This window comes from Somniosus microcephalus, chromosome 8, assembly GCF_052327205.1.
Source record: "Somniosus microcephalus isolate GS21.2 chromosome 8, FLI_Smic_1.0, whole genome shotgun sequence".
Lineage (NCBI taxonomy): Eukaryota > Metazoa > Chordata > Chondrichthyes > Squaliformes > Somniosidae > Somniosus > Somniosus microcephalus.
In genome coordinates, this window is record NC_140994.1 from 2,570,051 (window position 1) to 2,595,299 (window position 25,249).

The window sequence follows — 25,249 nt, forward strand, 5'->3', positions numbered from 1 at the left end:
TTGACCAATGGGGGGATGGGGGGAGTTATTGACCAATGGGGGGGACAGGGGAGTTAATTGACCAATGGAGGGGATGGGGAGAGTTATTGACCAATGGGGGGATGGGGAGAGTTATTGACCAATGGGGGGGCAGGGGAGTTAATTGACCAATGGGGGGGACAGGGAGAGTTATTGACCAATGGGGGGATGGGGAGAGTTATTGACCAATGGGGGAACGGGGGGAGTTATTGACCAATGGGGGGACAGGGAGAGTTATTGACCAATGGGGGGATGGGGGGAGTTATTGACCAATGGGGGGGACAGGGGAGTTAATTGACCAATGGAGGGGACAGGGGAGTTATTGAAATATTTGTGGTGTTGTCACTGACCAGTGATCTATTTCTTGTTTAATATCAGGTGAACATGGAGAGAAAGGGTCCCGAGGACCTCAAGGTGATTCTGGGTCACCAGGGAAGGGTGATAAGGGAGACAGAGGTAAGAGAATGCTTCGGCTGATGGTTAATAATCACACTCTGCCCTAACTACCTTGATGGGCCTGTGGATAAGGCCACAGCACTGCAACTCCGTAGGGAATGATTCCCGGAATATGCCGTCATGGACCACCGCCATTGACCCTGTCAGGGGTCATGGGCCGATGCCTTGATTCACCCCAGGGCCGCATTTAGTCCGCTCGCCGACCCCAAGGTGCCAGAAAATCCGAAACTACTTGCCGGATTTGGGAAAATTACGGTGTTGTTGGAAATATTATATGTGAAGGATACAGAGGCAAAAGTATATTTCGAAAATGAGGAAAGCCTGTAGAAATGAATGTATATTTTCAGTCCCATTCATTCTGGTCCAATGGGATTCAATTGGTTTATTGCTCAGATTTTGACTGTTTCCCAGTCGGTGGGGTCACAGGTCAGAGGGCCTGGCTGTCATGTGATTTTGAATCGGTAGCTCTGCTCACTCTTTAAATGCTGTTTTTCTTTCCTATTTTCAGGTGATTCAGGTCTACCTGGACTCCCCGGTCTACCTGGACTAAAAGGTAGGGGTGAAGAAGGTGTAAGTGATCGCTCTGTCCAAGTGAACAACACCTACCTGGTTCATCCAGTCATGAATCTCTGAGAGAATCTAATCCTGCACAACCTGAACTTCCCATTAGCACCTGAAAACCTAGTTCACTGAGTACAGAAGAATGCAGATGCTCAAAGGGACCTGGGTGTCCTTGTACATGAGTCACTGAAAGTGAATATGCAGGTGCAGCAAGCCATTGGAAAGGCAAATGGTATGCTGGCCTTCATTACAAGAGGATTTGAGTACAGGAGTAAAGAAGTCTTACTCCAATTATATAGGGCCTTGGTGAGACCACACCTGGAGTACTGTGTACAATTTTGGTCTCCTTACCTAAGGAAGGATATACTTGCCATAGAGGGAGTGTATGAAGGTTCACGAGATTGATTCCTTGGATGGCGGGACTGTCGTATGAGAAGAGATTGAGTAAACTAGGCCTGTATTCTCTTGAATTCAGAAGAATGAGAGGGGATCTCATTGAAGCATACAAAATTATTACAGGGCTTGATAGGGTGGATGCTGGGAGAATGTTTCCCTTGGCTGGGGAGTCTAGAACCAGGGGCCACAGCCTCAGGATAAAGGGTCGGCCATTCAGGACTAAGATGAGAAGAAATTTCTTCACACAGAGGGTGGTGAATCTTTGGAATTCTCTACCCCAGAGGGCTGTGGAGGCTCAGTCATTGGGTATATTCAAAACAGAAGTCGATAGATTTCTGACTAGTGAGGGCATCAAGGGATATGGGGATAGGGCCGGTGAATGGAGTTGAGGCAGAAGATCAGCCATGATCTCATTGAATGGCGGAGCAGGCTCGAAGGGCATAGACAGTAAAGGGGAGGATGACAAAAGGGAATACAAAGAGGTTAGGAAAGAAGTCAAAAAACAATTCGGAAAGCAAAGAGGAACTACAAAATTAGATTATCAAGGAATATAAAAAGAAATAGTAAAATATTCTACAGACACAAAAGAAAAATAAGGATAGGGCTAGGGCCACTGAGGGATAGACACGATAAACTCACAGGTAATAACAGCGAAATAGCAGAGATATTGAATAATTACTTTGCCTCAGTATTTACCAGTGGACATAACACTTGGAGCACTGTGAACAGTTCTGGTCTCCATATTATAAAAAGGATATTGAGGCACTGGAGAAGGTAGAAAAAAGATTTACAAGGATGATACCAGAACTGAGAGGTTATACCTATAGGGAACAATTGTAGAGGCTGGGAGGTGACCTGACAGAGATCTTTAAAATTATGAAGGGGTTTAATAGGGTAGATTGTAGAGAAGATGTTTCCACTTGTGAGGAAGACCAGAACTAGGGGCCATCAATATAACGGGAATGTTACTGGACTAGTAATCACTAATCTGCTGTCCTTACCCGGTTTGGCCTATATGTGACTCCAGACCCACAGCAATGTGATTGACTCTTAACTGCCCTCTGAAATGGCCCAGCGAGACACTCAGTTGTACACAACCGCTACGAAAAACAATAATAAGAATAAAAATGGACGGACCACCCGGCATCGACTTGGCACCAGCTACGGACACAGCAATGGCACACCCAGCCCAGTCGACCCTGCAAAGTCCTCCTCACCTACATTGGGAGAGCTGTCCCACAGACCTGTCAAGCAACAGCCTGACATAGTCATACTCACAGAATCGTATCCCAAACTCCTCCATCACCATCCCTGGGTATGTCCTGTCCCACCGGCACACTAGTATACAGTCAGGAAGGAGTGGCCCTGGGAGTCCTCAACATTGACTCCGGACCCCATGAAGTCTCATGGCTTCAGGTCAAGCATGGGCAAGGAAACCTCCTGTTGATTACCACCTACCGCCCTCCCTCAGTACTCCTCCATGTTGGAAGAAGCACTGAGAGTAGCAAGGGCACCACTACTGACCGAGCTGGTCGAGTCCTGAAGGACATAGGCTGCCAGTCTGGGCCTGCGACAGGTGGTGAGAGAACCAACACGAGGGAAAAGCCTACTTGACCTTGTCCTCACCAGTCTACCTGTCACAGATGCATCTGTCCATGACAGCATTGGTAGCAGTGATCACTGCACAGTCATTGTGGTGACGAAGTCCCATCTTCACACTGTGGTCACCCCCCATCGTGCTGTGTGGCACTATCACCATGCTAAATGGGATAGATTCAGAACAGATCTAGCAGCTCAAAACTGGGTATCCATGAGGCACTGTGGGCCATCAGCAGCAGCAGAATTGTATTCCACCACAATCTGTAACCTCATGGCCCGGCATATCCCTCACTCTACCATTACCATCAAGCCAGGGGACCAACACTGGTTCAATACGGAGTGTAGAAGAGCATGCCAGGAGCAGCACCAGGTGTACCTAAAAATGAGGTGCCAACCTGTGGAAGCTGCAACACAGGACTACATGCATGCTAAAAAGCAGAAGCAGCATGTTATAGACAGGGCTAAGCGATCCCACAATCAACGGATCAGATCAAAGCTCTGCAGTCCTGCCACATCCACTCGTGAATGGTGGTGGACCATTAAACAACTAACGGGAGGAGGAGGCTCCATGAATATCCCCATCCTCAATGATGGTGGAGCCCAGCATGTGAGTGCAAAAGACAAGGCTGAAGTGTTTGCAACCATCTTCAGTCAGAAGTGCCGAGTGGATGATCCATATCTGCCTCCTCCTGAGGTCCCCACCACCACAGAAGCCAGTCTTCAGCCAATTTGAGTCACTCCACGTGATATCAAGAAACGGCTGAGCGCACTGGATACAGCAAAGGCTGTGGGCCCTGACAACATCCCGGCTATCGTGCTGAAGATTCCAGAACTAGCCAAGCTGGCATTTATCTGACAATGTGGAAAACTGCCCCAGGTATGTCCTGTCCACAAAAAGCAGGACAAATCCAATCCAGCCAATTACCACCCCATCAGTCTACTTAGAAAAGTTCAACATGGTTTTGTGCAAGGGAAATCATGTTTAACCAATTTATTGGAGTTCTTTGAGGAAGTAACATGTGCTGTGGATAAAGGGGAACTGGTGGATGTACTGTTCTTAGATTTCCAGAAGGCATTTGATAAGGTGCCACATCAAAGGTTATTGCAGAAAATAAAAGCTCATGGTGTAGGGGGTAACATATTGGCATGGATAGAAGATTGGCTAGTTAGCAGGAAACAGAGAGTAGGCATAAATGGATCATTTTCTGATTGGCAAGACACAACGAGTGGTGTGCCACAGGGATCAGTGCTGGGGCCTCAACTTCTTACAATTTATATAACTGACTTGGTTGAAGGGACCGAAGGTATGGTTGCTAAATTTGCTGATGACACAAAGATAAGTAGGAAAGTAAATTGTGAAGAGGACATAAGGAGGCTACAAAGAGATATAGATAGGTTAAGTGAGTGGGCAAAGATCTGGCAAATGGAGTATAATGTGGGAAAATGTGAAGTTGCCCATTTTGGCAGGAAGAATAACAAAGAAGCATATTATCTAAATGGTGAGAGATTGCAGAGCTCTGAGATGCAGAGGGATCTGGGTGTCCTAGTGCATGAATCGCAAAAGGTTAGTATGCAGGTACAGCAAGTAATTAGGAAAGCTAATAGAATGTTACAAGGATGTCTTGCTACAGTTGTACAGGGCCTTGGTGAGACCGCACCTTGAGTATTGTGTGCAGTTTTGGTCGCCTTACCTGAGGAAGGACGTTCTTGCCATGGAAGGAGTGCAGCGAAGATTCACCAGGCTGATACCTGGGATGGCAGGAATGACGTATGAGGAGAGATTGTGTCGATTGGGCTTATACTCACTGGAGTTTAGAAGATTGAGAGGGGATCTCATCGAAACCTATAAAATTCTGTCAGGCCTGGACAGACTAGATGCAGGAAGGATGTTTATGATGGCCGGGGAGTCCAGAACCAGGGGTCATAGTTTAAGGATAAGGGGTAAGCCATTTAGGACTGAAATGAGGAGGAATTTCTTCACCCAGAGAGTGGTGAACCTGTGGAATTCTCTGCCACAGAGGGCGGTGGAGGCCCATTCATTAAATATATTCAAAAAAGAGTTGGATATATTTCTTAAGGCTAAAGGGATCAAGGGATATGGGGAGAAGGCAGGGACAGGGTACTGAATTTGGATGATCAGCCATGATCTCATTGAATGGCAGAGCAGGCTCGAGGGGCCGAATGGCCTACTCCTGCTCCTATCTTCTATGTTTCTATCATTTATTGCGAAGGGAATTGAATACAAAAGTAGGGAGGTTATGCTTCAGTTATACAGGGCATTGGTGAGACCACATCTGGAGTACTGTGTACAGTATTGGTCTCCTTGTTTAAGGAAGGATGTAAATGCATTGGAAGCAGTTCAGAGAAGGTTTAGTAGACCAATAGCTGGAGTGGGCAGGTTGTCTTATGAGGAAAGGTTGGACAGGCTAGGCTTGTATCCGCTGGAGTTTAGAAGAGTAAGAGGTGACTTGATTGAAACATATAAGCTCCTGAGGGGTCTGGACAGGGTGGATGTGGAGAGGATGTTTCTTCTTGTGGGAGAATCTAGAACTAGGGGTCACTGTTTAAAAATAAGGGGTCGCCCATTTAAGACAGAGATGAGGAGAAATCTTTTCTCAGAGGGTTGTGAGTCTTTGGAACTCTCTTCCTCAGAGGGCGGTGGAAGCAGAGTCTTTGAATATTTTTAAGGCAGAGGTAGATAGATTCTTGGTAAGCAAGGGGGTGAAAGGTTAACGGGGGTGACGTAAGAAAACTACTAGGCACTTGGTCTAAGCGTTAAACAAAGCTTTAATCAACTGTTTTACAACACGGAGGTCTAGTTGTGTCCTTCACTAGTTCCTGTTAAGAATGTCCTGAGCAAGCTGGGCCCGTGCCCGAGTATTTACACTCTCCCTGGACAGCGCCACCCGCAGGCCGCTCAGTTGATTCATGTCAGGGGGTAGGCGGGAATGTGGAGTAATCGGATCAGCCATGATCTTATTGAATGGCGGAGCAGGCTCGAAGCACCGAGTGGCCTACTCCTGCTCCTAATTTGTATGTTTGTACTCCCAATGATCAGCAAAGTGATGGAAGGTATCGTCAACAGTGCTATCAAGCAGCACTTTCTCACCAATAACCTGCTCACTGATGCCCAGTTTGGGTTCCGCCAAGACCACTCGGCTCCAGACCTCTTGGTCCAAACATGGACAAAGCAGCTGAATTCCAGAGGTGAGGTGAGAGTGACTGCCCTTGACATTAAGGCAGCATTTGACCAAGTGTGGCATCAAGGAGCCCTATTAAAACTGAAGTCAATGGGAATCGGGGCGTAAACTCTCCACTGGAGGGAGTCATACCTACCAGAAAGGAAGATGGTTGTGGTGGTTGAAGGTCAATCATCTCAGCCCCAGGACATCGCTGCAGGAGTTCCTCAGGGCAGTGTCCTAGGCCCAACCATCTTCAGCTGCTTCATCAATGACCTTCCCTCCATCATAAGGTCAGAAATGGGGATGTTCCCTGATGACTGCACAGTGTTCAGTGCCATTCACAGCTCCTCAGATAATGAAGCAGTCCATGCCCGCATGCAACAAGACCTGGACAACGTTCAGGCTTGGGCTGATAAGTGGCAGGTAACATTCGCGCCACAGAAGTGCCAGGCAATGACTGTCTCCAACAAGCGAGAGTCTAAACACCGCCCCTTGACATTCAACGGCATTAACGTCGCCGAATCCCCCACCATCAACATCCTGGTGGTCACCATTGACCAGAAAGTTAACTGGACCAGCCACATAAATACTGTGTCAACAAGATCAGGTCAGAGGCTGGGTATTCTGCGGCGAGTGTTTCACCTCCTGACTTCCCAAAACCTTTCTACCATCTACAAGGCACAAGTAAGGAGTGTGATGGAATACTCTCCACTTGCCTGGATGAGTGCAGCTCCAACAACATTCAAGAAACTCGACACCATCCAAGACAAAGCAGCCCGCTTGATTGGCACCCCATCCACCTCCTTAAATATTCACTCCCTCCACCACCGGCGCACCGTGGCTGCAGTGTGTACCATCTACAAGATGCACTGCAGCAACTCGCCAAGGCTTCTTCGGCAGCACCTCTCAAATCCACGACTTCTACCACCTAGAAGGACAAGGGCAGCAGGCGCATGGGAACACCACCACCTCCAAGTTCCCCTCCAAGTCACACACCATCCTGACTTGGCAGTATATCGCCGATCCTTCATCGTCGCTGGGTCAAAATCCTGGAACTCCCTCCCTAACAACACTGTGGGAGTACCTTCACCACACGGACTGCAGCGTTTCAAGAAGGTGGCTCACCACCACCTTCTCAAGGGCAACTAGGGATGGGCAATAAATGCTGGCCTTGCCAGCGACGCCCACATCCCATGAGCAAATTTAAAAAAAGATAGTCACTAATAAATCCAATAGGGAATTCAGGAGGAACTTCTTTACCCAGAGAGTGGTTAGAATGTAGAACTCACTACCACAGGGAGTGGTTGAGGCGAATACTATAAATGCATTTAAGGGGAAGCTAGATAAACACGAGGGTGAAAGGAATAGAAGGAGATGTTGATGGGGTGAGATGAAGAGGGTGGGAGGAGGCTCGTGTGGAGCATAAACACCGGCATGGACCTGTTGGGCCGAATGGCCTGTTTTTGTGATGTAGACTGTGAGATTCGCTGTAACTGGATAATTTGATCCTCATTCACATAGAAACCTACTCCACTCGATATAGTATGCTCCAACCTGAATCATCCAATCAGATTGCATGCCTCCTGCCATGTTGAACTGTTTCAAAATTAATTCACACAAATCAGCAGCTACTTCAATATGTCTGTCTCCGACACTGCGCGATACTTCAATACTTGTGTCTCCGACACTGCGCGATACTTCAATACTTGTGTCTCCGACACTGCGCGATACTTCAATACGTCTGTCTCCGACACTGCGCGATACTTCAATACTTGTGTCTCCGACACTGCGCGATACTTCAATACTTGTGTCTCCGACACTGCGCGATACTGCATCTCACTCACCTTCTCTCTTTCTGACAGGTGTGATTGGACAACATGGCCCTCCGGGCCCTCAAGGTAATTTCTTTTGTTAATTCTTTGGAAATTTTGTTTTGTAACAGCATTGACCCTCTCTAACCCTCACTCGATAGCAACCCCCTAAAGTCAGAGAGTAACAGTGTGACACACAGTGCAGCAAAGTGCCTGTCACCGACTGGCCCACAGCTACAATGCTTTGTAGCACAGATCCTAAACTGGCCAGTACTTCAACATCTAATGGAATTCTTTAGGTGTAATAAGTCAAGATGGACAAGTACTCCTTCATTGCTGGTTTTCCCGTCTCTGCTCGTAACTGTATATAAATCATGGCACCATTGGATGAAGAGCAGGGGGCTCTCCCACTGTCTTGACCAACATTCCTCCCTCAATTAACACCAAAACCAGATTCATTGGTCACTTATCTCAGTACTATTTGTGGAACTTTCCTGTAGCTGACACAACAGTCACTGCACCACAGAGTCATTCCTTGGCCGGGCCGTGCTTTGGGGCAGCCTGAAGATGTGAAAGATTCGATATAAATGCAAGTTCCTTCTTTCTTACATGAGAAAGTTCAGTTAAATGACAACATTTCTAGTTACCTCTCGCATGGGACATCCCTTATGGCCAAGAGCTGACTGCCCACCTAGAGTAGGTGTGGGTCTAGGAGCTGCCTGACCATGATCCACAAACACAGGATGAGGAGCCTGTATCTCCAGCATTGAGACTTGGCTCCAGCCTCTCACCTTTCACCTTGTGCTGTCTGAGCACCCAGCCAATCCCTACCACTGGACGGAGCTGGTGTTTCCCAGCAACTGAGGACCTTGAGAAGTGAGAGCTAGGCAGGAGAGGAATGTGAGGGGAAGCTAGCTGTAATTTCTGAATACTAATCCAGGTTTGTTGTCTTTCTGTAGGTCCTCCTGGGTCTTCAGGGTTCAAAGGTGATACTGGTCCTCCGGGTCCTAAAGGTAAGCTCCCAGGATGTCTAACCAAAGATTAGTCAATGCAATGAGAATCATTTTTTCCTAGGTAACAGAGAAAGGTGGGTTGTGAGCATTCAAAAAGTCAAATATTGCCTGTTTGAAAATAAATTATATTTTAGTAAATGACTGACAGCTGAATGTTTCTAATACCCTAGATATGATCTCTAATGTGCAACAGATCACCCACCACATCCAGTTCACCACCTGAGAGGCCATTTGAACAAACTCCTCCCACAGCTTTGACAGCGCCAAATGGGCAAACAAATAGTTTGTTGCCATCCTTTATTAACTTGCTTATTTAGTTTGTTCGATGCCCAACAAAACTCGACTTCAAACTAGACTAACCAACCTAACTCGACTCAACCCATCCCAATATAACTCGTATCAACTCAGCCCAAATAACTCACCACAGCTGAACACATCGAACTGAAAACCGCCCAACATAAGTCATCTTAACACAGCTCAATATCATCCAGCTCATCCCAAACCAATATCATCCAACTCATCCCATAATTCAACTGAACACCGCCCAAAGTAACAACTAAATTCAGCTCAACATTACTGAACTCCCTGAATTCCAACCTAACTCAGAGGAACGCAAGCCAACAGAGCTATTCATCTGCAAGCATTGCAACGTAACTCGGTGCGTTCCAACACAACACAGCTCAGTGAAGCCCAACATTACTCGAGTCAAATTCAAGCATTCCGACATAAATCAACTCAATATGTTCAAGGTAACTCAACTGATCCCAGTGTAACTCAATCTGCCCAGCCCCACCTCATTTAAATCACCCAAGACCAACATAACTCGCCTAAAAGCAACCCAACATGACAGAAATAAAAACAGAAAATGCTGGAAACACTCAGCAGGTCAGGCAGCATCCGTGGAGAGAGAAACAGAGTTAACGTTTCAGGTCTGGGACCCTTCGTGGGAGATGGAACAGGTTTTTAAGCAAGTGTAGGGGAAGGAGGAAGGAGGGGGAGGGGAGGAGGAAGGAGGGGGAGGGGGGAGGGGCAGGAGGAAGGAGGGGGAGGGGAGGAGGAAGGAGGGGAGGAGGGAGGGGGAGGGGAGGGGAGGGGGGAGGAGGAGGAGGGAGGGGGAGGGGAGGGGGAGGAGGAGGGAGGGGGAGGAGGAGGGAGGGGGAGGAGGAAGGAGGGGGAGGAGAAAGGAGGGGGAGGGGAGGAGGAAGGAGGGGGGAGAGGGAGGAGGAAGGATGGGGAGGGGGAGGAGGAAGGAGGGGGAGGAGGAAGGAGGGGAGGGGAAGAAGAAGGAGGGGAGGGGAGGAAGGAGGGGGAGGGAAGGAGGGGAGAGGGGAGGAGGAAGGAGGGGAAAGGAGGAAGGAGGGGAGGGGGAAAGGAGGAAGGGGAAAGGGGGGAAGGAAAAGAGGAAGGGGGAGGGTAGGAAGGAGGAGGGAGGGAGGGGAGGAAAGAACAAAAGGGAAGGTCTGTGATCGGGTGGAAGGCAGGAGAGATTAAGAGACAAAAGGAGATGGTAATGGGACAGGTTAAGAAACAACAGGTGGCTCTAGATGAAGTGTAAATGGCGCTGGCAGAATGATCGACAGCTGCCTTGTGAGAGAGAGAAAAAAATGGGGAAAAAAAGGATAGGGGCCGAGGTTATGGTCTGAAATTGTTGAACTCTATGTTGAGTCCAGAGGGCTGTAAAGTGCCTAATCGAAAGATGAGGTGCTGTTCCTCGAGCTTACGCTGAGCTTCATTGGAACAGTGTAAGAGGCCGAGGGCAGAGAGGTCAGAGTGGGAGTGGAGCGGAGAATTAAAGTGACAGGCCACCGGAAGCTCGGGGTCACCCGTACGGACTGAACGGAGGTGTTCCGCAAAGCGGTCGCCCAATCTGTGTTTGGTCTCCCCAATGTAGAGGAGACCGCATCGTGAGCAGCGAATACTAAATTGCAAGAAGTGGAATGAGTGTTTGGGGCCATGAACAGTGAGAAGGTGGGAGGTAAAAGGGCATGTGTTGCATCTCCTGCGCTTGCAAGTGAAGGTGCCGGGCGAAGGGGAAGTGGTGTTGGGGATGATAGAGGAGTGGACCAGGGTATCGCGGAGGGAGCGGTCCCTTCAGAATGCTGAAAGGGGAGGCGAGGTGATGATGTGTTTGGTGGTGGGATCACACTGGAGGTGGCGGAAATGGCGGAGGATGATCCGTTGAATGTGGAGGCTGGTGGGGTGAAAGGTGAGGACAAGGGGAACCCTATCATGGTTCCGGGAGGGAGGGGCAGGGGTGAGAGCAGAAGTGCGAGAAATAGAACGGACACGGTCAAGGGCTGTGTCAACCAACACTGTCCAATATAATCTAATTGAACACAGCGCAGTAAAACTCAACTCAATGCATTGCAACATAACCCAACGCAATACAGCTCAATATTAAGCTGAGCATAACTCAGGTCAATATAGTTCAGCAAAACAAACCTCAAAGTAGGCCAATAGAATTCAGCTCAATACAGCCGAACATAATTCACATCCATTCAATACAACACAACTACATCAACCTTAAGTATACTAAACCTTTACAAATCACTGGTTAGGCTCCAGCTGGGGTATTGTGTCCAGTTCTGGGCACCGCAGTTTAGGAAGGATGTCAAGACCTTGGAGAGGGTGCAGAGGAGATTTACTGGAATGGTTCCAGGGATGAGGGACTTCAGTTACGTGGAGAGGCTGGGGTTGTTCTCCTAACAGCAGTGAAGGTTAAGGGGAGATTTAATAGAGGTGTTCAAAATCATTAAGGTGATTGGCAAAAGAACTAGGGGTGACATGAGGATTTTCTTTTACGCAGCGAGTTGTTGTGACCTGGAACGCGCTGCCTGAAAGGGCAGTGGAAGCAGATTCAATAGTAACTTTCAAAAGGGAATTGGAGAAATACCTGAAGTGGAAAATTTTGCAGGGCTGTGGGGAGAGAGCAGGAGAGTGGGATTAATTGGAGAGCTCCACCAAAGAATGGCCTCCTTCTGTGCTGTAACATTCCCTGATTACACAGGTCATCACAATGTAATGCATGGCTGTCGTGGCTCCCTCAGTTACTGCATCGTAATAACATATATCCAGTCACTTGGGGAGTGCCTAATGCTCCCTCGCTAGTTTTCAGTGCAGCTTTTACTGATGGTGCCCTTGTTTCTGTGATGCCCATGTTATTATATTTCATTACACAGCGACATTTGTTCCAGTGAAGCGTTTTCAGCCATTTCCTGACATTTTGAACATTTTTTCCTCCAGGGGACAGAGGATCGAATGGTATTGCTGGGCCAAAAGGTACTCGTTTTATCTCATGTTATTCACTCATTTATTAGCAAAGACAAAAATCGGTCAGTTGTGCTTTACCATTTGTCAGCTTTCAATGACCGTATTGCAAGTGAGTTCATGTCAAGTGTGAATTTCAAACCCATGTTCTTGGTGTGTTTTAGGTGTGGTGTTTATAACTATTTCCTTATTTGGTCATTTCAGGTGATCCGGGAGAGCGCGGTTCTCGTGGAGCACACGGTAAGTAGCCCGTCCTTTCACAGGAGAACTTTCATTACAAGACACAGGAAGTAATGAACCCAGTGATGTCATTTTGCCCACAAGTGGTGCCAAACGGTAAAGTAAGCTGTGCGGTGGTTCAGTGAACGGCTCGATGTGGTGCTGAGGCATTAGAGCTGACCGTCCCAGGTTCCATTCCCAGGCGATGTTCTGAGCTGGTAAAAACCAGGCCAGAAGCGGAGATGCTTTTATTGACCTCAATGTCCCACAACTAGAAAGGGTAAAGGAAACATGACTCAGCAGTGACCCCTACTGACCCATGTGGATGTGGGGTCAGGGGTCAGCTGTGAGCGGGGTCGCCAACTCTGGTTGGACGTATTCTGGGACTTTCATCACATGACCTCCCGTCTCCAACCATAGGCTCTCGTCATTGGTCGCTCAGCATGTCGATCCTCCTGGTGTGTTGCCTTCCCAGCCAATAGGAAAGTGAACAGACTCTTTGTTACCTGATTGGGTGATTCTTGACTGTCAATCAAACAGTCTGAAAATATCTCCAATACTTTTATAACTAATCAATAAAAGTGCTCAAAGAAAATGGAAAAAAAACATAATTTTTCTTTTAGTGCCCCAATGATTTTATTCTCCTGGGATTGCGCGCACAGCAGTGTCTGGGAGAGCAATGTTTAATTCCCGGAGATACCAGGACAATGCAGGAGGGTTGTGTGAAGCTCCCCCTGGTTGACTATGCTGTCTGGGCTCAGAGTTAGGAGATGGAGCACAGCCTCAGTCTCTGGAGACTGGACCCCAGCCTGAGGCGATCGTAAGATCAGAGCGGGGCCCCTCGATCGTAAGATCAGAGCCCCTCGATCGTAAGATCAGAGCGGGGCCCCTCGATCGTAAGATCACAGCGGGGCCCCTCGATCGTAAGATCAGAGCGGGGCCCCTCGGTCGTAAGATCAGAGCGGGGCCCCTCGATCGTAAGATCAGAGCGGGGCCCCTCGATCGTAAGATCAGAGCGGGGCCCCTCGATCGTAAGATCAGAGCGGGGCCCCTCGATCGTAAGATCACAGCGGGGCCCCTCGGTCGTAAGATCAGAGCCCCTCGATCGTAAGATCAGAGCGGGGCCCCTCGATCGTAAGATCAGAGCGGGGCCCCTCGATCGTAAGATCAGAGCGGGGCCCCTCGATCGTAAGATCAGAGCGGGACCCCTCGATCGTAAGATCAGAGCGGGGCCCCTCGATCGTAAGATCAGAGCGGGGCCCCTCGGTCGTAAGATCAGAGCGGGGCCCCTCGATCGTAAGATCAGAGCGGGGCCCCTCGGTCGTCAGAGCGGGGCCCCTCGGTCGTAAGATCAGGGCCCCTCGGTCGTAAGATCAGAGCGGGGCCCCTCGATCGTAAGATCAGAGCGGGGCCCCTCGATCGTAAGATCAGAGCAGGGACGAGGAGAAGGCTCTTCACTGGCCTCAGCCCCTGGTCCACACTAATTGCCTTTCCTGGGCTCATTGCAGGTGAGACAGGTCCACGCGGCCTGCCCGGATCCATGGGAGAGCCAGGACAGAAGGGATCAGCCGGTGAGTAATCGTGTCACATCCTCAACACCCTCACACTCCTTCCTTCCCTTAATCTCAAAACAATTGAACTCCTCGTCTCCCTCAGTTATCCTCCTCCAATCTGCAGGATCTGAAAATCCAAGTTTGGTCTCCCCTTCATCACTAGCTCCTGATTTCCCTCCTCCTCCGTCCTCCTCTTCCCAACCTTGGGGCTGTCCTGGATTGGAGCCTTGACCTTTCAGCGAGGTTTCTGAATTGCAGAAAGATTACAGACTCATTGCCATTTCTCTCAGAGCAGGAAACGAGCTCATTAAAATGCATCAAGGAATCACGACAGAAATTGAGGATCAAATTCCCGGGTCTCTGACAGACCGTAATGAGATTGGTGTTTCTCAGTGTGCCCCTCAATGTCTGTGGGAAGTGCCTGTGTCCAGGGGCAGTGCCCCTGTGTCTCTGTGTCCGAGGGCAGTGCCCCCTGTGTCTGTGTCCGAGGGCAGTGCCCCCTGTGTCTCTGTGTCCGAGGGCAGTGCCCCCGTGTCTCTGTGTCCGAGGGCAGTGCCCCCTGTGTCTCTGTGTCCGAGGGCAGTGCCCCCTGTGTCTGTGTGTCCGGGGGCAGTGCCCCCTGTGTCTCTGTGTCCGAGGGCAGTGCCCCCCGTGCCTCTGTCCGAGGGCAGTGCCCCCTGTGTCTGTGTGTCCGAGGGCAGTGCCCCCTGTGTCTGTGTGTCCGGGGGCAGTGCCCCCTGTGTCTGTGTCCGAGGGCAGTGCCCCCTGTGTCTGTGTGTCCGAGGGCAGTGCCCCCTGTGTCTGTGTGTCCGAGGGCAGTGCCCCCTGTGTCTGTGTGTCCGGGGCAGTGCCCCCCGTGTCTCTGTGTCCGAGGGCAGTGCCCCCCGTGTCTCTGTCTGAGGGCAGTGCCCCCTGTGTCTGTGTGTCCGAGGGCAGTGCCCCCTGTGTCTCTGTCCGAGGGCAGTGCCCCTGTCTCTCTGTCCGAGGGCAGTGCCCCCTGTGTCTCTGTGTCTGGGGGCAGTGCCCCTGTGTCTCTGTCCGAGGGCAGTGCCCCCTGTGTCTCTGTCCGAGGGCAGTGCCCCCTGTGTCTCTGTGTCTGGGGGCAGTGCCCCTGTGTCTCTGTCCGAGGGCAGTGCCCCCTGTGTCTGTGTGTCCAGGGGCAGTGCCCCCTGTGTCTCTGTCCGAGGGCAGTGCCCCCTGTGTCTGTGTGTCCGAGGGCAGTGCCCCCTGTGTCTGTGTGTCCGAGGGCAGTGCCCCCTGTGTCTGTGTGTCTGGGGGCAGTGCCCCCCGTGTCTCTGTCCGAGGGCAGTGCCCCCGTGTCTCTCTGTCCGAGGGCAGTGCCCCCTGTGTCACTGTGTCCAGGGGCAGTGCCCCCCGTGTCTCTGTCCGAGGGCAGTGCCCCCGTGTCTCTCTCTCCGAGGGCAGTGCCCCCTGTGTCTCTGTGTCCAGGGGCAGTGCCCCCTGTGTCTCTGTCCGAGGGCAGTGCCCCCTGTGTCTCTGTCCGAGGGCAGTGCCCCCGTGTCTCTCTGTCCGAGGGCAGTGCCCCCTGTGTCTCTGTGTCCAGGGGCAGTGCCCCCGTGTCTCTGTCCGAGGGCAGTGCCCCGTGTCTCTGTCCGAGGGCAGTGCCCCCTGTGTCTCTGTGTCTGGGGGCAGTGCCCCCTGTGTCTGTGGGACAGGGAAATGCTCTCAGTGTCCCTGCGATCAACATTAAGACTGGAAAAGCTCATCATCCTCGCCGTCTCTGAGCTCTATTGGTGACTCAGGCAGTACAGTAATGAAAATAGACAATCTTGCCTGTTTTCAAAAACTGCTGTTCAAAATGAAATATCGCAGCAAAACACTGATTCTTCTGAATTTAAACGATTCCAGAGTTTGGCCTTTAAATTGGATTGTGGAAATTTACTGAGTGTGTGCTGGTGATACGGTGGGTACGTGGGGGTTTGTGGGAGGTTTGTGTTTTATGGGGGGTTGGGGAGGTATTTTGGGGGGTTTGGGGGTTGTACTGCTGTGTGACGAGCTTATTGATTCTTCTCTGCTCCTTTATCAGGTTCTGGGGGAGCAGATGGTCACCAGGGTATCCGAGGTAAGATCTGACCCCTCAGGGGAGGGGGAGAGGGGGAGGGGAGAATGGGGGGTGGGGGAGAATGTGGGAGGGAGGGGGAGGGGAGAATGGGGGGTGGGGAGAATGGGGGGAGGGGGAGAATGGGGGGAGGGGGAGGGGGAGAATGGGGCGAACAGGGGAGGGGGAGAATGGGGCGAACAGGGGAGGGGGAGAATGGGGCGAACAGGGGAGGGGGAGAATGGGGCGAACAGGGGAGGGGGAGAATGGGGCGAACAGGGGAGGGGGAGAATGGGGCGAACAGGGGAGGGGGAGAATGGGGTGAACAGGGGAGGGGGAGAATGCGGCGAACGGGGGAGGGGGAGGGGTGAATGGGGGGTGGGGGAGAATGGGGCGAGGGGGAGGGGGAGAATGGGGTGAACAGGGGAGGGGAGAATGGGGCGAACAGGGGAGGGGGAGAACGGGGGAGGGGGAGAATGGGGGGAGGGGGAGAATGGGGGGGAGGGGGAGAATGGGGCGAACAGGGGAGGGGGAGAATGGGGCGAACAGGGGAGGGGGGAGAACGGGGGGAGGGGTGAATGAGGGGAAGGGGAGAATGGGGGGAGGGGGAGAATGGGGGGGAGAATGGGGCGAACAGGGGAGGGGGAGAACGGGGGGAGGGGTGAATGAGGGGAGGGGGAGAATGGGGGGAGGGGGAGAATGGGGCAAACAGGGGAGGGGTGAATGGGGGGAGGGGGAGAATGGGGCGAACAGGGGAGGGGGAGAATGGGGCGAACAGGGGGAGAACGGGGGGAGGGGAGAATGGGGGGAGGGGGAGAATGGGGCGAACAGGGGGAGGGGGGAGAACAGGGGGAGGGGTGAATGAGGGGAGGGGGAGAATGGAGGGAGGGGGAGAATGGGGGAGGGGGAGAATGGGGCAAACAGGGGAGGGGAGAATAGGGCGAACGGGGAGGGGGAGAACCGGGGAGGGGGAGAATGGGGGGAGAGGGAGAATGGGGCAAACGGGAGGGGGAGAACGGGGGGAGGGGTGAATGAGGGGCGGGGGAGAATGGGGGGAGGGGGAGAATGGGGCGAACAGGGGAGGGGGAGAATGGAGGGAGGGGTGAATGGGGGTAGGGGGAGAATGGGGGGAGGGGGAGAATGGGGCAAACGGGAGGGGGAGAACGGGGGGAGGGGTGAATGAGGGGCGGGGGAGAATGGGGGGAGGGGGAGAATGGGGCGAACAGGGGAGGGGGAGAACGGAGGGAGGGGTGAATGAGGGGAGGGGGAGAATGGGGGGAGGGGGAGAATGGCGGGAGGGGGAGAATGGGGCCGAACAGGGGAGGGGGAGAACGGGGGAGGGGGGAGAATGGGGGGAGGGGGGAGAATGGGGCAAACGGGAGGGGGAGAACGGGGGGAGGGGTGAATGAGGGGCGGGGGAGAATGGGGGGAGGGGGAGAATGGGGCGAACAGGGGAGGGGGAGAACAGGGGGAGGGGGAGAATGGGGGGAGGGGGAGAACGGGGGGAGGGGTGAATGAGGGGAGGGGAGAATGGGGGTGGTGGGAGGAACGGGGGAGAATGGAGGAGGGGAAGAAGGGGGGAGGGGGAGAAGGGTGAGGGGTGAATGTTGCATTAATCGAATGTCGCTTGCTGCCCTCAGGTGAACAAGGACCCCGGGGTTTGCCAGGATTGCCAGGAGATACCGGACCCCCGGGTGAGTAAAGTGGGCTGGTGCGAGGGGAGTCCGGCATTGTCTGGGGATCGGGGCCCAGTCCCCGGAAACAAAGCCTGTTCCCACCACAGGCAATTAACAATGTACTGGCCGATCGCCAGTGGCATTGCTCATCAAGGTCAGATGTTGCAGCGGTTTCTAAAGCGACAGAAACGTTTGACCCTGTACCCCTTCGGGTATTGTTCTGGTGCTAAAGGGAGGGGCCTGTGTTTAATGTAACTTAAGTGAAGAATCAACTTAAGAAAGAACTTGCATTTCTCCAGCGCCTTTCACGACCTCAGGATGTCCAAAAGCGCTTTACAGACACTGAAGTACTTTTAAAAGTGCTGTTTTGTAGACAAACTCAGCAGCCATTTTGAGCACAGCAAGATCCCACAAATCATACTGAGATAATGACCACTTAATCTGTTTTTGGTTCAGAGATAAATGTTACCCAGGACACCAGGGACTCCCCAGTTCTTCTTCGATCTTTTACGTCCACGTGAGAGAGCAGATGGGGCCTTGGTCTAACGTCTCATCTGAAAGACAGCAACTCTGACAGTGCAGCACTCCCTCAGTACTGAGCCTCCGACAGTGCAGCACTCCCTCAGTACTGAGCCTCCGACAGTGTGGCGCTCCCTCCGTACTGACCCTCCGACAGTGCAGCGCTCCCTCAGTACTGACCCTCCGACAGTGCAGTGCTCCCTCAGTACTGACCCTCCGACAGTGCGGCGCTCCCTCCGTACTGACCCTCCGACAGTGCAGCGCTCCCTCAGTACTGAGCCTCCAACAGTGCGGCACTCCCTCCGTACTGACCCTCCGACAATGCAGCGCTCCCTCAGTACTGAGCCTCCAACAGTGCAGCGCTCCCTCAGTACTGACCCTCTGACAGTGCGGCGCTCCCTCCGTACTGACCCTCCGACAGTGCAGCGCTCCCTCCGTACTGACCCTCCGACAGTGCAGCGCTCCCTCCGTACTGACCCTCTGACAGTGCAGCGCTCCCTCCGTACTGACCCTCCGACAGTGCGGCGCTCCCTCAGCACTGACCCTCCGACAGTGGCGCTCCCTCAGTACTGCCCCACCGACATAGAGTCATAGAGTTATACAGCACAGAAAGAGGCCCTTCGGCCCATCGTGTCCGCGCCGGCCATCAAGCCCTATCTATTCTAATCCCATTTTCCAGCACTTGGTCCGTAGCCTTGTATGCTATTGCGTTTCAAGTGCCCATCTAAATGCTTCTTGAATGTTGTGAGGGTTCCTGCCTCTACCACCCTTTCAGGCAGTGAGTTCCAGATTCCAAACACCCTCTGGGTGAAAAAGTTTTTCCTCAAATCCCCTCTAAACCTCCTGCCCCTTACCTTGAAACTATGCCCCCTGGTTATTGACCCCCCTACTAAGGGGAAAAGTTCCTTTCTATCTACCCTATCTATGGCCCTCATAATTTTGTACACCTCAATCAGGTCCCCCCTCAGCCTTCTCTGCTCCAAGGAAAACAACCCCAGCCTGTCCAGTCTCTCTTCATAGCTGAAGCGCTCCAGCCCAGGTAACATCCTGGTGAAACTCCTCTGCACCCTCTCCAATGCAATCACATCCTTCCTATAGTGTGGCGACCAGAACTGCACACAGTATTCCAGCTGTGGCCTAACTAGCGTTTTGTACAGCTCCATCATAACCTCCCTGCTCTTATATTCTATGTCTCGGCTAATGAAGGCAAGTATCCCATATGCCTTTTTAACCACCTTATCCACCTGTTCTGCTGCCTTCGGGGATCTATGTACATGCACACCAAGGTCCCTCTGATCCTCTGTCTTTCCTAGGGTCTTACCATTCATTGTGTATTCCCTTGCCTTGTTAGTCCTCCCAAAATGCATCACCTCACACTTTTCAGGGTTAAATTCCATTTGCCACTGTTCTGCCCATCTGACCAACCCGTCTATATTGTTCTGTAGCCTGAGGCTTCCCTCCTCACTATTTACCACTCCACCATTTTCATGTCATCTGCGAACTTACTGATCATACCTCCTACATTTATATCTAAATCATTAATGTACACTACAAACAGCAAAGGACTCCGCACCGATCCCTGCGGTACACTACTGGACACAGGCTTCCAGTCACAAAAACAACCTTTGACCATCACCCTCTGCCTCCTGCCACTAAGCCAATTTTGGATCCAATGTGCCAAATTGCCCTGGATCCCATGGGCTCTTACCTTCTTGACCAGTCTCCCATGTGGGACTTTGTCAAAAGCCTTACTGAAGTCCATGTAGACTACATCAACTGCACTACCCTCATCCACACACCTAGTCACCCCCTCGAAAAATTCAATCAAATTGGTCAGACATGATCTCCCCCTGACAAAACCATGCTGACTATCCCTGATTAATCCCTGCCTCTCCAAGTGGAGACTAATTCTGTCCCTCAGAATTTTTTCCAATAATTTCCCTACCGCTGATGTTAGGCTCACTGGCCTGTAATTCCCTGGTTTATCCCTATTACCCTTCTTGAATAATGGTACTACGTTAGCTGTCCTCCAGTCCTCTAGCACCTCCCCTGTGGCCAGAGATTTGTGTCAGAGCCCCTGCCATCTCCTCCCTTGCCTCACACAGCAGCCTGGGATACATCCCGTCAGGGCCTGGAGATTTATCCACCTTTAAGCCCGCTAAAACCGCTAGTACCTCCTCCCTCTCAATACTAATTTGTTCAAGTATATCACAATCCCCCTGCCTGATTTCTATGCCTACATCGTCCTTCTCCATAGTGAACACAGATGCTAAATATTTTTTTTAATTATTTTTTTTATTCATTGATGGGATGTGGGCGTCGCTGGCTAGGCCTGCATTTAGTGCCCAGACATCCAATATGTGCTGCGCTCCCTCAGTACTCAGTACTGCTCCTCCGACAGTGCAGCGCTCCCACAGTACTGCCTCTCTGACAGTGCAGCGCTCCCTTAGTATTGACCCTCCAACATAGCAGCGCTCCCTCAGTACTGCCCCTGCCCCTCTGACAGTGCGGCGCTCCCTCAGTACTGCCCCTCCGACAGTGCAGCACTCCCTCAGTACTGCCCCTCCAACAGTGCAGCGCTCCCTCAGTACTGCCCCTCCAACAGTGCAGCGCTTCCTCAGTACTGCCCCTCTGACAGTGCAGCGCTCCTTCAGTACTGGCCCTCTGACAGTGCAGCGCTCCCTCAGTACTGCCCCACCAACAGTGCAGCACTCCCTCAGTACTGCCCTCTGACAGTGCAGCGCTCCCTCAGTACTGCCCCTCCGACAGTGCAGCGCTCCCTCAGTACTGACCCTCCGACAGTGCAGTGCTCCCTCAGTACTGCACTGGAGCGTCAACCTGGATTATGTGCTCAAGTCTCTGGAGTGGGACTTCAACCCACAGCGAGAGTGCTACCCAATGAGCCAAGCTGACAAGGCAGCCATTTTTAATGCTCTTTAACGCTCTAACTAATCGACATTTTGTTACAGGTGAACCTGGTGCCCCTGGAAAGGTCATTAACGTGAGAGGTGAGTGGATTAGTGAGTGAATGAGTCACTTAGCGCCTGGCGCAGGTACAGGAGGAGGCCCTTCAGCCCCTCGAGCCTGATACACAGGAACAGGAGGAGGCCGTTCAGCCCCTCGAGCCTGATACACAGGAACAGGAAGAGGCCGTTCAGCCCCTTGAGCCTGTTACACAGGAACAGGAGGAGGCCATTCAGCCCCTCGAGCCTGTTCCACAGGAATAGGAGGAGGCCGTTCAGCCCCTTGAACCTGATAAACAGGAAGAGGCCATTCAGCCCCTTGAGCCTGTTAGACAGGAACAGGAGGAGTCCGTTCAGCCCCTCGAGCCTGTTACACAGGAACAGGAGGAGGCCATTCAGCCCGTTGAGCCTGTTACACAGGTACAGGAGGAGGCCGTTCAGCCCCTCGAGCCTGTTACACAGGTACAGGAGGAGGCCGTTCAGCCCCTCGAGCCCGTTACACAGGAACAGGAGGAGGCCATTCAGCCCGTTGAGCCTGTTACACAGGTACAGGAGGAGGCCGTTCAGCCCCTCGAGCCTGTTACACAGGAACAGGAGTAGGCCCATTCAGGCCCTCGAACCTGTTACACAGGAACAGGAGGAGTCCGTTCAGCCCCTTGAGCCTGTTACACAGGAACAGGAGGAGGCCCTTCAGCCCCTCGAGCCTGTTACACAGGAACAGAAGGAGGCCATTCAGCCCCTCGAGCCTGTTACACAGGAACAGGAGGAGTCCGTTCAGCCCCTCGAGCCTGTTACACAGGAACAGGAGGAGGCCCTTCAGCCCCTTGAGCCTGTTACACAGGAACAGGAGGAGTCCGTTCAGCCCCTCGAGCCTGTTACACAGGAATAGGAGGAGGCCGTTCAGCCCCTCGAGCCTGTTACACAGGAACAGGAGGAGTCCGTTCAGCCCCTTGAGCCTGTTACACAGGAACAGGAGGAGGCCCTTCAGCCCCTTGAGCCTGTTACACAGGAACAGGAGGAGTCCGTTCAGCCCCTCGAGCCTGTTACACAGGAATAGGAGGAGGCCGTTCAGCCCCTCGAGCCTGTTACACAGGAACAGGAGGAGTCCGTTCAGCCCCTCGAGCCTGTTACACAGGAACAGGAGGAGTCCGTTCAGCCCCTCAAGCCTGTTACACAGGAACAGGAGGAGGCCCTTCAGCCCCTTGAGCCTGTTACACAGGAACAGCAGGAGTCCGTTCAGCCCCTCGAGCCTGTTACACAGGAACAGGAGGAGGCCCTTCAGCCCCTTGAGCCTGTTACACAGGAACAGGAGGAGTCCGTTCAGACCCTCGAGCCTGTTACACAGGAACAGGAGGAGGCCATTCAGCCCCTCGAGCCTGATACACAGGAACAGGAGGAGGCCATTCAGCCCCTCGAGCCTGTTACACAGGAACAGGAGGAGGCCATTCAGCCCCTCGAGCCTGATACACAGGAACAGGAGGAGGCCATTCAGCCCCTCGAGCCTGATACACAGGAACAGGAGGAGTCCGTTCAGCCCCTCGAGCCTGTTACACAGGAACAGGAGGAGGCCATTCAGCCCCTCGAGCCTGATACACAGGAACAGGAGGAGGCCCTTGAGCCCCTCGAGCCTGTTACACAGGAACAGGAGGAGGCCATTCAGCCCCTCGAGCCTGATACACAGGAACAGGAGGAGTCCGTTCAGCCCATCGAGCCTGTTACACAGGAACAGGAGGAGGCCATTCAGCCCCTCGAGCCTGATACACAGGAACAGGAGGAGGCCATTCAGCCCGTTGAGCCTGTTACACAGGTACAGGAGGAGGCCATTCAGCCCCTCGAGCCTGTTACACAGGAACAGGAGGAGGCCATTCAGCCCCTCGAGCCTGTTACACAGGAACAGGAGGAGGCCATTCAGCCCCTCGAGCCTGTTACACAGGTACAGGAGGAGGCCGTTCAGCCCCTCGAGCCTGTTACACAGGAACAGGAGGAGGCCATTCAGCCCCTCGAGCCTGTTACACAGGAACAGGAGGAGGCCGTTCAGCCCCTCGAGCCTGTTACACAGGAACAGGAGGAGGCCGTTCAGCCCTCGAGCCTGTTACACAGGAACAGGAGGAGTCCGTTCAGCCCCTCGAGCCTGTTACACAGGAACAGGAGGAGTCCGTTCAGCCCCCTCGAGCCTGTTACACAGGAACAGGAGGAGTCCGTTCAGACCCTCGAGCCTGTTACACAGGAACAGGAGGAGGCCCTTCAGCCCCTCGAGCCTGATACACAGGAACAGGAGGAGGCCATTCAGCCCCTCGAGCCTGTTACACAGGAACAGGAGGAGGCCCTTGAGCCCCACGAGCCTGTTACACAGGAACAGGAGGAGGCCATTCAGGCCCTCGAGCCTGTTACACAGGAACAGGAGGAGGCCATTCAGCCCCTCGAGCCTGTTACACAGGAACAGGAGGAGGCCATTCAGCCCCTCGAGCCCGATACACAGGAACAGGAGGAGGCCCTTCAGCCCCTTGAGCCTGTTACACAGGAACAGGAGGAGGCCCTTCAGCCCCTTGAGCCTGTTACACAGGAACAGGAGGAGTCCGTTCAGACCCTCGAGCCTGTTACACAGGAACAGGAGGAGGCCATTCAGCCCCTCGAGCCTGATACACAGGAACAGGAGGAGGCCATTCAGCCCCTCGAGCCTGATACACAGGAACAGGAGGAGGCCCTTCAGCCCCTCGAGCCTGATACACAGGAACAGGAGGAGGCCCTTGAGCCCCACGAGCCTGTTACACAGGAACAGGAGGAGGCCCTTGAGCCTGCTCCACCATTTAATTCGATGATGGCTGATCTGCACCTCCACCCCTTCTACCTGCCGTTGCTCCGTACCCCTCAATACCCTGACCCAACAAAGACCTATCGATCGCAGTTCATGATGGGCGGAGATAGTGGGGGTTAACCCCACGGAGTCGGTTGCATCAAGGGGTGGGGGTCACCAAAGGCTCAGCTGGTCTAAGGCACTGAGGAGTGGAGCCATGCAGGCCGAGTGTTCCAGGTCCCACTCCCAGTCGGGTGCAGGTTGTTGGAGTGCTGCTCCCAGGGTCAGTGCACTGCCAGCTCGCTCCCGGGGGCAGGACAAATGTTCCCAACGGAACAGCCCAGAGTCTGAGCGTGTCCTGCAGCATGCTGGGGCTCAGCGTCTGGGTTTGTAGAGTTTAAGGATATGATACGGAGATTAAATCTGTTTAATTTTATTCTCTCTCTCAGGAACAGACAGAACTGCAGTTGTACAGGGACCCCCCGGACCCCCAGGACCCCCCGGACCCACAGGACGAGCAGGTACATACACTTATATCAATGGCTGACAGTAAAGGGATCTCACATACCCCTCCTCTAATGTTACCCCGTGTCGGAGAGTTGCGGGAGTTTACCGAGGCTCCGGTAATGTTTAACCCGAGTAACCAGCTTTACTCTGTATCTAACCCGAGTAACCGGGACGCAGAGAGTTCAACCTCACAGTCTGAACTGATCCAGACTGAGGACCGTTCATCAGGGCTAAACATTCAGGCAACATGTTGGGACAGAGTAGAGGGAGCTTTACTCTGTATCTAACCCGTGCTGTACCTCCCCTGGAAGTGTTTGATGGGGACAGTGTAGAGGGAGCTTTACTCTGTATCTAACCCGTGCTGCACCCACCCTCGGAGTGTTTGATGGGTCAGTGTAGAGGGAGCTTTACTCTGTATCTAACCCGTGCTGTAGCTGCCCTGGGAGTGTTTGATGGGACAGTGTAGAGGGAGCTTTACTCTGTATCTAACCCGTGCTGTAGCTGCCCTGGGAGTGTTTGATGGGGACAGTGTAGAGGGAGCTTTACTCTGTATCTAACCCGTGCTGTACCCGCCCTGGGAGTGTTTGATGGGTCAGTGTAGAGGGAGCTTTACTCTGTATCTAACCTGTGCTGTACCTGCCCTGGGAGTGTTTGAT

The 25,249-nt window shown here is 52.8% G+C and overlaps 2 protein-coding genes across 2 annotated transcripts in view; one reads left to right on the plus strand and one right to left on the minus strand.

The window, feature by feature from the left end:
* The window catches only part of LOC147113244 (uncharacterized), a 177,879-nt gene that overhangs the window by 109,086 nt on the left and 43,544 nt on the right, over positions 1-25,249 (minus strand). The window lies entirely within an intron of this gene.
* LOC147113245 (uncharacterized) lies at positions 397-24,609 on the plus strand. The gene is made up of 11 exons (XM_085994131.1): positions 397-474; positions 983-1,027; positions 8,075-8,110; positions 8,983-9,036; positions 12,280-12,315; positions 12,508-12,543; positions 14,031-14,093; positions 16,123-16,158; positions 17,775-17,828; positions 21,299-21,337; positions 24,536-24,609. Exons 3-10 carry the CDS (start codon positions 8,090-8,092, stop codon positions 21,332-21,334), a joined length of 336 nt encoding a protein of 111 aa, XP_085850257.1. The 5' UTR covers positions 397-474; positions 983-1,027; positions 8,075-8,089; the 3' UTR covers positions 21,335-21,337; positions 24,536-24,609.